Source organism: Enhydra lutris, unplaced genomic scaffold (assembly GCF_002288905.1).
Source record: "Enhydra lutris kenyoni isolate GAN:26980312 unplaced genomic scaffold, ASM228890v2 scaffoldscaffold22, whole genome shotgun sequence".
Classification (NCBI taxonomy): domain Eukaryota; kingdom Metazoa; phylum Chordata; class Mammalia; order Carnivora; family Mustelidae; genus Enhydra; species Enhydra lutris.
In genome coordinates this window covers 13796202-13811370 of record NW_019154106.1, presented here as the reverse complement: position 1 = coordinate 13811370, position 15169 = coordinate 13796202, and the positions used below count along the sequence as shown (strand labels likewise).

At 36.9% G+C, this 15169-nt stretch overlaps 1 protein-coding gene across 1 annotated transcript; it reads right to left on the bottom strand.

Annotated features, from left to right (window-relative positions):
- On the bottom strand, positions 1-14501 carry LOC111149786 (olfactory receptor 5M3-like). Its single transcript, XM_022507048.1, has 2 exons — positions 13905-14501; positions 1-840 (listed from the first exon to the last, which is right to left on the bottom strand). The coding sequence occupies exons 1-2, from the start codon at positions 14499-14501 to the stop codon at positions 1-3; spliced, it is 1437 nt and encodes a 478-aa protein (XP_022362756.1).
- Between the last annotated feature and the right edge of the window lie 668 nt (positions 14502-15169).

The window sequence follows — 15169 nt, the reverse complement described above, 5'->3', positions numbered from 1 at the left end:
TCACTGTGGTGTAAACACAGCCACCATTTTCCCCTGCTCCACAGACTCCTCTGTGGGACTCCTGAGATACATGAATATGAGAGTCCCATAAAATATGATGACCGCTGTCAAGTGGGAGCCACAGGTGGAAAAGGCCTTCCTCCTCCCTTCCGCTGAGTGCATCCGTAGAATGGCAATGAGAATGAACAGATATGAAATGATCACCACAGTCAGAGAATATGTCACATTGATGCCTCCAAGAATGGTCATCGTATATTCTTTTACTAAAGTCCCAGCACATGCCATTTTGATGAGAGGTGGGTCTGCACAGTAGAAGTGATTGATCTCAATATTCCCACAAAAGGACATGCCATATGTCCACAGGGTTGCAGCCAGACTAGTCAGAAAGCCATATACATAAGGGAAAGAAATCAGTCGCATACAGACCACCCTAGACATTTTGCTGCTGTACAGCAGAGGTTTCCCAATTGCCATGTACCTATCAAAGGCCATCACGGCAAGAATAAAAATTTCTACATGGACGAGGGCAATGAAGAAGAAACACTGTACCAAACAACCAGCATAAGAAATAGTTTTTGTTTCTGATAACGGATTTTCCAACATTTTGGGGGTCACATTGGAAGAAAACCAGACATCCACAAATGACAAATGACTGAGGAAAAAGTACATGGGGCTGTTAAGCTGTGGACTGACCTTAATTAACATGATCATGCCAATATTGCCTACCACGGTGACAACATAGACCATAAGAAAAATGATGAAGAAGAGGACTTGCCATTCCTGACGACTGGTTAGTCCCAAAAGAATAAGCTCTGTCACATCGGTGAAATTAAGCATTTTCTCAACTCCAAGTCAATATTTTCTCAATTCTAGGTCAATATTCGTCGTAAATCCTAGTGATAACTGGAATGAAATGAATTTAAAAATCAGATATTGTTTATTTATTAATTTATACATTTCCATGCCTCTTCTATCTTCTTTTATTCAATATCTATGCCTGAATTCTGCCATTCTTTACAACAAATCTTTTCTGAGGAATTGCTATGTAGCAGGCTTTCTGAAAGTTACTGAGTGCCTTAGTACATAACAACTATACCAAATATTGTGATTGAAGCATACTAGTACTCAGTATTCTGCTTAGCCAAATTACAAGATTACTTCTTTCTTTCTTTTTTTTTTTTTTAGGATTATTTATTTATTTGTCAGAGAGAGAGAGGGAGCATGCAAAAACAGGGGGAGTGGCAGGCAGAAGTAGAAGCAGTCTTCCCACTGAGAAGGAGCCAGATGTGGGATTGGATCCCAGGACCCAGGGATCGTGACCTGAGCCTAAAGCAGACTTTTAGAGGATTGAGCCACCCAGGCATCCCTAACTCTTTCTTTTTAAAGACTTATTTATTTATGTTAGAGATAGAGAGGGGAAAAGAGAGCAAAGATGAGTGGGGGGAGGAGCAGAGAGAGAGAGAAGGAGAGAGAATCCTCAACCTGATCTCCCATTGAGCAAGGAATGGGATGTTTGGCTCAGTCCTAGGACCATGACATCATGACCTGAGCCAAAACCAGGAATCCGAAGCTTAATTGACTGAGCCACCCAGACACCCTTCCAAGATTATGTCTTAAATATACATTGTTTCCGATAATGGCATGTTTGGTACTTCTCAAGTATTTTAAGGTATTTATGAAGACTTTTATTTCCCTTTTTAACCCAAAGCAAAAATAATTTTTTTACCTTATCACTTTTGCATCATAAGCATAGCTCCATGATTAGGGGTGGAAACCACTTAATCAAATAACTCACCAGCCCCAAGAGTCAGACAAAAAATTGTTTTTAATCTAACCTCATGCTTAGACTCATTTAAACTGATAAAGGACAAACTGACCACACTGGTCACCAAAGCCAAGTATAAAGGGGTAAACTACTTATACACATTCATATATATATATATATATATATATATATATATATATATTCCTTGAATGTGGACCCTTTGACATCTCTAAGTTGAAATTATAAATAATCTTATAATCAACTAAATATTATTGACAATATATCCTATCATATTCTGGAGATTCAAAGATAGGTAAAACAAAGGTATAAATGTCACCACTTATTGTGGAATTTTGCAAACAAACTTTCTATAACCATAATATATTTTTACATAGTTATAGGGAAGTCAGAAAGTAAGGAATGATTCACTTTACTTTGGAGATCCAGTGACATTCTGGAAAAGCTTCTTGGATATTGTGCAAACTTATTTTCAATGTATTTAGCTTCAAATTTCTATTTAACAAATGTATATGTTGTATTATATAAACCTTTTCTCAGGACAATATTCACACAAATTATTTTCTTGAGAAAACACTAGTACCTTGCATGATGTTAATAGGTATTAAGGAGAAAAATCTATAATTGCTTATTTATTAAATAACAATGAGTAATCTCCATATCCTATCAGTGTCTTAGAGATACACATCTACCTGTAAAGTTAAACTATGAGAAGTTTTTTGGAGAAAAAAAAATATGTTATAATTAGCCTAGCTAGCATTTACTTAGCTTGAAAATGAGAAAGATGAAGAAAGAAAATGAGAGAGAGAGAGCTTCCATCATTATCAATGAACATTCATGCTGTAGAACACAGAGTGTACTTCTGTTCAACAGGAATCCTGAGATAGCTTTTCAACGGGACAAGGAATTTGTTGAAGATGGTATTGTGTTGTGCCCTCCAAAGGCTAAATGTCATTTCTAGGGCCAGTGATTGTTTCCAAGACCCTTGTTTTAACCTCCAGCATCACACTTTGTTCAATGACAGTTGAACATATTCATTGATATCACTGGATAGTGACCAGAAAAGATAAGAGTGGGCAGGAAGATACATTTCTGGCCATAATGAAAACAGACTTTTATCTACAAAGGTAACTTCCACCCACCCAACTTGGAAAGAATAATTCTCTTGGAGAAAGGAGAAAGCTTCCAACCAAAGTAGATTAGACTGAGACTATATGACTCCAGAGTCTCAGGTGAATTAATGAAAACTTGAGGCATTATGAAATGACTTAAACATTTTAAAGAATAAGAACAGTTCAAGTTCCATATATGCTAAGGAGTATTATGCCTCCATCAGAAAGGATGAATACCCAACTTTTGTAGCAACATGGACGGGACTGGAAGAGATTATGCTGAGTGAAATAAGTCAAGCAGAGAGAGTCAATTATCATATGGTTTCACTTATTTGTGGAGCATAACAAATAGCATGGAGGACAGGGGGAGATGGAGAGGAGAAGGGAGTTGAGGGAAATTGGAAGGGGAGGTGAACCATGAGAGACTATGGACTCTGAAAAACAACCTGAGGGTTTTGAAGGGGCGGGGGGTGGGAGGATGGGGGAACCAGGTGGTGGGTGTTAGGGAGGGCACGTATTATATGGAGCACTGGGTGTGGTACAAAAACAATGAATACTGTTATGCTGAAAAGAAATTAAAAAAATTATTAAAAAATTTAAAAAAAGAACAGTTCATTATTTATAACTGGATAAACCACTTTGGAATATATTTCTGTATAGGCTGAATGATCTGTGACAGAGTCAATAAAGTTATCACTAAAATCCTTTGTTTTATGATACACAGAATGTCACCTTTTCTGAATAATGTCTGTGTCTTCTGTCCGTCCACCCTCAGCCCTAAAGCCTCATGTTACCTTTATGGGACTCATTCTCCCCTAGAAGAGTTTTCCAGGGATCAACTGGACATGATCATTTAGATTGAAGCATACACAGATACACGGGGATAAATTAAAGCTTCAAGAATGCATGTGACCACATTGAATTAGAGTTGAACATCAATCCATTATGCACAAAGCAGAGTTTCCTTTAAATTAAAGACTAAACAAACTGCTTTGTGATGACTCACTCACTATTCACAGTATGTGTATTAAGACATTGGCCAAGGTTACCTACCTACCAATTTATTATTCTTGTCACAAAAGTTAAATTACCATTTTAAAGAAATATATTTGTGAGCCTCAGAAATAAAAGATGACATCAAATCACAGAGTAGAAAGTAGTAATATGAACATATATTTTGCATTGGGTTGGTTATTACAAATTTTCCCAAATATATACAGTAACCGTGTATAGCACTTACACAACTTCCATAAAGATAATGCACACAAAATCATAAATCAGTTGCATTACAACTGGAAGTTAAGTGACTATGATGGACATGGCTGCCTGGGCTTTTCACCCTTATGCATTTTTCAAAGGTTAATAGAAGAATTCTTACTTTGAAATTCAGATCTATTCCCATGGTATCAAGAATGATGCAGCACAATGAAAGGGTATAAAAGACAATGGTGAATGAACTTTGCAAATCTACATATATGAACAACTGAGAGGTGGTTCGCCAGCTGATAGACAGCAATGGTGACATCACTGAGAGGGGAGTAGTCAGACCTGATCTTAAAAAGAATGAGGTCTGGAAAAAAGTAGGGGGTTGGGGGACCTCATTAGTACTTAGAGGGCTGTCCTCACCATCTAAAGGCAAAAATGCATACACAGACTTCCCATGTTGTATCAGTCTGTATTTCAAATTAAATTACCAATAAAGATGGAGAAACAGGCATGAAAATATAAAGTATTACAGTTGAATAATTCCTTTTCTTGAGGTGCCCAGGTGGCTCAGTCAGTTAGGCATCAGACTCTTGATTTTAGCTCAGGTCATAACCTAACAGCCCTGAGATGAAGCCCAGCATCTGGCTCCATGCTCGGCAGAGCATCTGCCTGAGATTCTCTCCCTCTGCCCCTGCCCCTGCTCTCTCTGTCTCTTTCTTTCTAAAATAAATAAATAACTCCTTAAAAATAATTTTTTTTAAAAAAGAGGTAAAAAAGCATTTCATTTCTGTTGTTAGACTTTGGTTGCATTTTGTCTCCATGACTCATAAAGTTGGGCTGCTTTTATACTTTCTTTGTTTTCTCTTTAATTTCTTTATACCTAATACGATGTACCAGTAATTATAGTACTCATTTTATTATTTAATTATGAATCTTAAAGGAGATATATATTCACATGTAATAAATACACAGGACACAATTATTCTTAAATGCACTCTAGGAAATTAGCACTTCCATTAGTAGCTTATAATAAATAAATAATCAAATCTCTATAGAAAATCTCTCTCAGGGCCTCTGGTTGGTTCAAATGGTTGAGAAACCAATTCTTATTTTGGCTCAGATCATGATATCAGGGTTATGTTACCAAGCCCCACGTTGGAATCTGTGCTCAGAAGGGAGTTGACTTTAGATATTAACCATCTGCCCCTTCTCTCTCTCTCTCCCCACCCCAAATAGGTAAATAAATCCTTTAAAAAAAATTGAAGAAAATCTGCTTCTTTCCCTCTCACTGTTTATTTCCTCCATCCCTCCTGTTTCTCTGTCTCTCCCATGCACACAAATACACACCTTCACACTCAGATAATATCTATGGAATAATTAAGGGCAATTATGAAGAATAAGATAAGATAAAATCCAAGATGCAAATTTAATCTGAGAGATCCAGATACATTTTTATACCAACCTGAGAATGAAGAGAAATATTCCCAGTAAGAATGCAGAAGTGAAAGGCAAATGCTACATAAGAGATGATCAACAATGTATACCAGGTAAAAGAGAACCTGGAAGTCCACAAGAGAATTTTCCCTTAATGTTTGCTTTGAAAAAACAAAAACAAGGAAGAACCAATTAAGAAGTTTGCCTACAAACAACCCTGGGGGCAAGAAGCTCTCTAGAGGAAGAGTCCACTGTTGAGTTTTGTTTTTTAATACCAGATTTGCACAATTTGGTTTTCCCCAAAGTCAAGTTATTTTGCATGTGTCCTGGGATCAAAGAACACAATTTGCTTTGGGTTTGCATCTAGCCTAACTGGTGATGGTGTCACTCAGTCTGCACAGGGCAGTCTTGTGTTCTGCAGTCCTCGGTCTGTGCCACTGGGCTTTTCCAGTGAAAGATGAAACAAGTAGCATCATTGCCTACAATAAAAACTGTAGCATATCAGAGCAGGAAAATGATTCTGTTTTACATCCTTCATTTTATAAGTAAGAACATAAGAAATTTAATAATAGCAACAATAGAGTGTTTATTACATTTGCACACGCTAACTTAATTTTCACCACTACCTCTTGAAGTCATTATTATGTTATCTATTTTACAGACAAGAAACTTAGAGCTTAAAGAGTTTCAGTGACTTGCTCAAGGTCACACACCCTAAATCAGGGACTAGATTCCTGTTCCTGGTTCCAGACATTGATTCCAGAGTTTGTACTGCTACTCATCTCATCCGATTGGCCTAAAGTAACTCCTAATTGGGCGGATAAAAATCTCAATTTCTAATTCAAAATACACCCATTTCCACTATATGACTTGTATGTATAATATATTCTATAGAATATATTCTTTCACACTCTTTATGAACTTGAAGGAACAAAAGTATGTTCTTTGTATAGCCTAAGAATGTGGATATGTCAATGATAATAGGCATTGGATCATGTTAATTGAATCTCCTGGCAAAATATGCCCTCCAAGTGGTTCCCTCTTCTGGCCTGACTGCTGCATTATACTCACTTTAGTTCCGGCAACAAGAGCCTATTTCTGCTTCTTGAGATCAGTGGAGGAAATTGCTGCTTTCCCCACAAATTGCAAGAAAATTTTCAGTAGAGCCGTTGTCTTATTCTTTGCCCTTCCCATGGCCTAATATAGGCCCTATCTATATTAACATTGCGCTAGGTTTAATTTCTAAGGCCAGCCTCTACAAGACACTAGATAACCTCATGTGATTCCTCTGGATTTTATGTTAAAAGATGGTTCTCAATGTAAGAAGCCATGACACCCACTCATTTACCACAGAGAAATCTAGATAGGACAACTAGTAGAGGAAGAAAGTGAGTTATTATTATTCTAATTAGAGTTCTCACCAGACCACAAAGATTATTTATTGCGATTATCTAACTCTATGAGTCATGAAAAACTTACTTTCCTTTTAAACATTTCCTGAGGGTCTCTGTGTAAAACTAATACTCTCCTCCCCTGTATTTTCATATAACTTAGTTCATATTGCTGTAATTATGGCATTGTATCTCAGATAGTTGTTTTTTTTTTTCAGCATAACAGTATTCATTGTTTTTGCACCACACCGAGTGCTCCATGCAATCCGTGCCCTCTCTAATACCCACCACCTGGTTCTCCCAACCTCCCACCCCGTCCTCTTCAAACCCCTCAGATTGGTTTTCAGAGTCCGCAGTCTCTCATGGTTCACCTCCCCTTCCAATTTCCCCCAACTCTCTTCTCCTCTCTAACTCCCCTTGTCCTCCATGCTATTTGTTATGCTCCACAAATAAGTGAAACCATATAATTGACTCTCTCTGCTTGACTTAGATAGTTTTAAGTGCATGTTTCATAATGTTAGACAGTGAACAGTTTGAAACAATGTTTCACAATGAGACAAAGTGAAACCAAGACACACTGTCTTTCTCATCCCTGACCAGTATGTAATACTAGGTATTTTGTTAGTATTTGCCATATGCAGTGCAATATTCACAGGTTTCAGGGATGAGGATGTGGATATCTTTGGGAGCCTTGGTTCTGCCAATCACAGAGTACTGGCTTTTTCTCCTCTTCTACCTTCCAAATTCCTCTTTGGGTCAACCTAATTTGGGTTCCAATGAGGAAAAGACTCTACAGTCCGTAGTTCTCTGCCTTAATCGAGTTGACACAGGCAAACTAAGACAAATTCCATTTTTCTTCATGCCACAAAATTATTACACAACAATAAATCTTCATTTGACTTTGTCATTGAGGCACTTGGAATGTTTCCTTTCAAAGTATGAAAGAAAGAACAACCACATAAAGGAAAGAATATGATGAAGAATAAAAACACACTGCCATGTTCAATTTACTGGTGTTGCTTCACAAGCCCAAGCTAAAAAACAGCAAAAATGAGGGAGTTAACATATTGAAGATCCACTTAAATCTAAATCTCCATGTCATTTGCATAGGCAAAACAGGTTACAGCCTCATTTCAATGCATCTTCAAGAGGGCATCATGAAACAGACTGAAAATAAAGGATCTTTAGCTGTGAGAAAATCATATGGGTGTTTCCTCAATATTTGACACCAAAATAAATGCAGAGTCTGTAAGGTGATAATCAAAACATAGTAAAACCTGGGATACGCTAGCTCTTCTCCCTGAGAAGTCACTGCCCCATATGAAGACAACCCTCATGTAAATCAACTGATTGAATTATTTCCACTTTGAACAATGGGAGAAACAACAAGTTGTTGTTTTTGCCTACAGTTGATGCACATAGAACTCAGCAAGATTAAAAGACACAGGACAAGTGAATTCAAAATCATGGGAAGTAGAGTTTGTAATATTAATATGAAGCAAAGTTGAATTTAAGTATATTTAATTATTAATCATTTAATAAGAGGGAAAATGTTACTTAACTGATGAAGGGTATCATCCATAGTGAAGATGCAATTATATTATATAATAGATGAATTATAAAACACAGAGTATTTAAAAAGAATACTGCAAATTAAGATTAAATTTGAATCTTTAATTTAAATTTGAATCTTTTTACCAAAGCAAACAGAAAAAATAAGAATAACTATAAAGAGAATATGAGAAGTTATGTGGATTTTAATACAGAAATCTAGATTTTTCAGAAGGCATAATTATATTTTTATATATTATAATATAGTATGTATAATCATAATACATAATATGTATACATAAATATAATATATAATATAACTATATTAATATATAATATATAATATAATATAACTATATTATATTCAGAGCAACCTCTGGTTATTTGTCAAAATTCGTAGTGGAAAAGTACAAAAATAACATGATAACATCTAGGAGATATAAAGGAGTACAAGGTTTTTGAAAATAGCAAGGAATACATCTTTAAATTAGCATTAAATTATAAAAGGAATTTATAAATGAAAATATTTACATATATAATTCTTAGATCTAAGGTGAAGTAAAAGCTAGAATTAAATTTAAAACATAATATAAAAGGAATGATGCATTTCAAGATATAAGATAGGATCCAAATCTGAACTATAATTTCAAATAGTTATCATTACTAAATAGGAAAAAAATATAAGTTGATCAATTAAGCAAACAGTTCCAAGTGTTAGAAAGATGAAAAAGTAAATATAAAACATATTTTTATATAAAGCAATTTTGTTTTATATATTTGTTTTATATAAAACAAATAAAATGAGATTCACAAATATAAAAGCAAAAATTGATAAAGGAAAGAGTAGGATTGATATTTGTTGAAATCAAAGATCTTGTTCTTGAGAATCTGGGCTTGGACATTTACACATAGGGACAAATTACCAGATAGGATTATCAACATTACGTGGAATTATGAAACATAATATTAGAAATTTTGCTTCTTTCATAAAATTTGCAAGAGGTATTCCAATTCATGGCAGGAGGCTCCTTTTCATGCAGTCAGGCAGGGTTTCCAATTGTCAGGTCCTCTGCCCTCAACAAAGTCACTTTAAGCATCTAGATGCAGCTGTCAGAAGTTGGAGAAATAATAGGGAAGCCATCCATACCTTTTTAAAACAGTCTCTGGCTTGCACACTTCCAATCCATTGGTGAGAACTATTCATGTTGTAGCACCTAAACCAGAATTGGCAGTGCTCTAACTTCCAAGCAATAACCCCACCTTAAGGACCCAGAGATCTCTACTGAGCATATTCCCCAAATCTGAGGACCTCTCCCCACCTTTCCTGCTCTACCCTGGTCCTAGCAACCATCTCTCTTGCCTGAATTATGTAACTTCCCCCTGTCCAAGTGCCTTTACACTCCATTCTAAATTCAAAAAAATCGTTATATTGCTACTGAACATGGAGCCCTTCCACAGCTTCTCATTTTTCCTCAAAGGAAAAAACCTCCCAATGGCACACACATCTTAAATAATTGGCCAGTGCCACCCTATTACGCCTTTGATCTCATATTCCATTAATTATCTCATTGACCTGGGTTTCAGCAGCAGTGGCTTCTAATCTGTCCTTGAAACACAGCCCTTTTCACCAGCTGTTCTCTGTGCCTACAGCACGCCCCCCCCCCATACACACAACACCCACCTGCTTGGCTAATATCTAGACAACCTCCATGAAGTTTTTGTTTACTATCACCTTCTCAATAAAATTTACCCTCATTCTATGCCTGAGCCAGAGACCCTCCTGTGCTCCTTTAGCCTACAGTATTTTTTTTTCAGGTTTTGCCATACAGTCACTAACATATGATTCACTTGTGTATTGTGATAATTGTGTATGTATATCTCACACCACAAGAATACAAGCCTAATGAGACCTGTGCCTGCCACTCTGCTCATCTCCTGGTTGAAATTTATGTGATAGAAATCAGACGGAGATGGACAACACAAGAGATGGGTTTTGTCCTTCCTAGACTATTGGGAGAGACTGAGGCAAAGGGAGAGGGGTTGCACGATACGTCCTCTCTGCCAAAATGGCATTTTCAAAGAGGTGTTACTTCATCTAACCACAAATTTGTAAAAGAGGAATAGAAGGCATTATCAACTCTGTAGGAAATTGTCTTTGCTCTGCAGGGAGATTTACATGATCCACTCACCTTCTTCCAAATAATTAGTCATTTTCCACACATTAGACAAGAAAGCTGTGTATGCTCTCAGCCTAACTACCCGAGCATTCTTAAGAAACATTTTTCACAAAGTTATTGATTTACTGAATGATAAATAAACCACACGATTAATATATAATGAAAACATTTTAATTGCTTCTTTTTCACTTATGGCAAATGTAATCAAGACATAGAAGAAAAAGATAAATCGTTTTAGGAAGTGAGGAGCATATCAGTGAGTAAACCATACCATATGAGCTGAGTCTCCAGCTCCAAAAGTTCTCAGATTTTGGTAGCTGTTTAATGACAAATTTGAACAGAATGAGATTCAAATTGTTAATACTAAAGACATTCATCTATGTCTGCCAACAACTCAGTCTGTGCGGGTTATATGTAGCAGGATCAACTGTCACCCAGTTTGTTCAAGAGTTTCCTGGTCTAGGAATAGAAGTTGTGCATTTGTCAGTCAAAAAGTTTTCATCTAGGGGCGCCTGGGTGGCTCAGTGGGTTAAAGCCTGTGCCTTCGGCTCAGGTCATGATCCCAGGGTCCTGGGATGGAGCCCCGCATCGGGCTCTCTGCTCAGCGGGGAGCCTGCTTCCTCCTCTCTCTCTGCCTGCCTCTCTGCCTACTTGTGATCTCTGTCTGCCAAATAAATAAATAAAATCTTAAAAAAAAAAAAGTTTTCACCTAAGTTGTAAGTTATAAGGTTAGAGAAATGTGTGCAGGAAACATTGAGCTGGATAGCAGAAAAGTCCATTAAGTGTTCCATAAACTGATATTTGCTGACTCAACACAATATCAATTTTAAAAAAAGAAAAAAGAAAAAACTCAATGAACCAAACTACTACTTCCCATTCTGCCTTACCTGAGGAGCCATGGACCACCTAACATATGGCAGCAACCGAAGTGTGGACATGAACACAAACTGGTGCAGTCTGTTTGCCTTGTCAACTGTGGCAATGCACAGTGCCTTCCAGTAAAGAAGGGAACCACTTATTTGGCATCAGCTTTCCCCATCGTTTCTCCCATTTATTACGCTTCAGCCACATGGCTTTCCTTCTGTGTCTTCAACATGCCAGGCTTCATCCTGAAACTTTGTACTTGTTAGTGATTCTCCAGGTTACAGTTCCCAACAATCTGTGTAGGTTTGTCTTCTTCTGACCCAAGAGGCTGAGATTCAAAGTGTCACCTTTTCCAAGGGTCCTTTCCCAGCCCCTGAAATTGCCACACAGGCAACAACCCTCACTTCTGAAGCGGCAAGTCACTGTCTTGCACATTGTCTTGCTGTACTTTCTCCATTGTGCTTACCAGTGTCTGAAATACTTTATCTGTGTGCATGCTTTGCTTTTGAAATACCCCCACCTCTAAAACATAATGAAGGATGTTTCTGCCTTGTGTATACCTGAATCTCTAGTCTGTAGCAGTCTACCAGTAATCAACATAGTTTGAATGAATGAGACATTTTAAACCAAGACCAGCAATCAGTATCTCCAGATAACAGCTGTGCAACAAACCTAGAGAGCAACCACTGCAGAATCCAACATGAGGAGAGAAAGTTCCTAGGGAGAAAATGAGTAAATTATAGATCACCTATGGTTTTTCTCTGTAAAAGGGGCTTTATAATTCAGTGTGAATTTGGATAGAAATAGCAAATTTTTAAAGAAAGTAAAAACAACTAATAATTTTAAAAATCAAACAATTGTGCAAAATTTGAATTATGGGAGCCATTCATAATGTTACTCATAGTGTTGGTAATCAGTTTTTATAATGTTCATAGTGCTACTCTTATTATCTTCCAGTACTACCAGTGATATATTGAGAGTTATTTTAACCACATATATCAATTGAAGGAAAACTTCAAATGTGACCATATTGGAAAGATGAGGAGAAAGAAGTGGTGGTTCTTGGGTAGGAATGCAGGGATTGGTGGAAGAAGTTTTATATTTTAACTTTAGTAAAAAGCTGTCAATAAATCATGCACGAGTTTGAAAATCAATACATAGACATATAAACCTATAATTTAAAATGAGTTAATGCCCAAAGATAGGAAGAAGGTGTTTATCTATGGGGAGCTAGGGAATGGAGAAGACAGGAGTGTGTATAAGCCTATAGTACTATTTGATATTTTAAACAACATATATGCTTTATATTAACAATTTTAAATAATTACAATAAGAAATTTTAACTCAAACACACATATTTGTAGAAACAGAAAAAAAAAACACAAAATCTCAAATATGGTATTTTGAGGGTTGTAGTGCTTAATTTCTGTTATATGCATTCACGTGTTTGAGTTTTGTATAGTTACTGTAGTATCAGTCAGAAGAGGGTACTCACTGCCATGGAAATAATTAACTGAACATATGCTTATAGCTTGTAAGACAGAGGGCACTTCTCATCCATTCCACATTTCTAGTGTGAGTTGGTGGAGGGAGCATTTCCACATGTCCTCGCTCAAGAACCCATCCTTACATCTTAGATATTAAATATTGCTGGTCACCAGGACAAGGGAAAAAAAAATCCACTGACGGGTTTTCTCATGAACAATTAAATGCTCAGGTTGGAAGTGATATGTATGAATTCTTATCTAAGTCATTATCTAGAAATACTTCCACCTAAACCCAAAACAGGAGAAATAAAATGCCATCATGTGCACAAAAGGCAAAGAAATTACAATAACCAGGGAGTATAATGAATAAGTACAAACATGCCAGTTTTTGTAATGAAATTTTACTTCTCATGTTTAAATCTCTAAAAATTATTAGAAGTTTTAAAAACACAAGGTCCCCTTTTGATATACCATATTTCTCATTTTGTTATCAATTCTACCCTGTAACTTTGGAAAAAGTTTTAGAAAAAGTTTGGGAACCAAAAGAATAGTGATAGATTCTAAGAAAATCTTTGTTTTCTTAACAACTCTTTGGTCAATGCTTCTTTCATATCTTTATTCCTAAGGCTATAAATCATAGGGTTCAACATGGGGATGACCGTTGTATAAAATACAGCTACCATTTTACCTTGTTCCACAGATTCCTTTGAGGGACATCAGAGATACATGATGAAAAGGGTCACATAGAATATGGTGACAGCTGTGAGATGGGAGCCACAGGGAGAGAAAGCTTTGTGCCTGCATTCTGTGGAATGAATCCTCTGGATAGTAGGAAAAATATAAAGATAGGAAATCAGGATGATGAGCAGAGAAAAGGAGAGGTTATATCCAGCCACAACAAACATTGACAGCTCCTTGTTGGAAGTGTCAGAACAGGCCAGCTTAATTAGTGGTGGGTCAGCGCAGTAGAAGTGGTTAATTTCATTGGGGCCACAGAAGGCGAGGTTGTAGGTCCACATGGTCTCCATGAGGCCCGTGAGTGCCCCATACACGTAAGGCTCCATGATGAGGGTCGTGCACACACTCTTGGACATCTTGCTGCCATACAGCAGAGGGTTGCAGATGGCCATGTACCGATCAAAAGCCATTGCAGCCAGGATGTACATCTCTATGTGGACCAAGGCAATAAAGAAATAACACTGCACCAGACAAGCAGGATAGGAAATGGTTTCTTTCTCCGACAAGAAGATCTCCAGCGTCTTGGGAGTCACGTTGGAAGAGAAGCACAGATCCACAAAGGACAAGTGGCTCAGGAAAAAGTACATGGGTTTATGGAGCCGGGCATTGACATGGATGAGGACAATCATGCCAACATTCCCTGTGACCATGACCATGTAAATGGCCAGAAACAGCAGGAAGAGGACAATCTGCAGTTCCAGGCAACTGGTCAGTCCAAGGAGAATGAACTCAGTCACTGAGGTGAAGTTTCTCCTCATCGTTTCCTCAATAGGAAATGAGAACATTGGATCAGAAAGGAAATTTTTTTAAAGGCAAAAGAAAAAGTCATATTTTCTTAGAACATCATTTTGGACCTTTTTCCTCTACATTTTTTCTTTCCTTTTCTATGACTCTTTGTCCCTGGGGACACTAGAAATAGTATTTCACTTGAAACAGTATCCAATTAAACATTAGTGAGTGCAAACTTCTGGGTTCCAGTCACTAGTGGGCTTGAAGACTTTTCCTTTGCTAATTATCCTCTTATTTCTCTTTGTCTACTTACATTTTTGGATTCTGTCAGGATATTTTGTACCCACCTGCACTTCTACTTTGTCTATTTCCAATACTTTACCTAACCTCACATTGCTTTTTTTCACCCCAGATTTTGCCAATCAGTACCAATAAACAAACAGAAATCCACCACTGAAAAATGAATTTACCCGATAACTTAATTGGAAGTTCAGAATCTTGTATCAGAAGTTCTTTTCCTGATAACAGTGATTTCTTCCAGAAGATGCCACATTAACTCCTTAGGTTCTTTGTAAAAGGTAACTAAGTGATACCTTAAAAGATGCATCTTAATTCATTCTTTGTGAGATAAAAGAAATCAGTACTTCCTACCTTAGACTAAATGTTATTTGAGGGGGAAATGAAAGGAAAGAAATCT

What these genes read in the sequence shown, in the direction of transcription:
- LOC111149786 (XM_022507048.1), bottom strand. Translation starts at nt 14,501, where the DNA reads ATGAGGAGAAACTTCACCTCAGTGACTGAGTTCATTCTCCTTGGACTG. An exon ending in ACAAGGAGCTGTCAATGTTT is followed by an intron (nt 841 to 13,904) that starts GTTGTGGCTGGA and finishes CTTGGAGTTGAG; the next exon opens with AAAATGCTTAATTTCACCGA.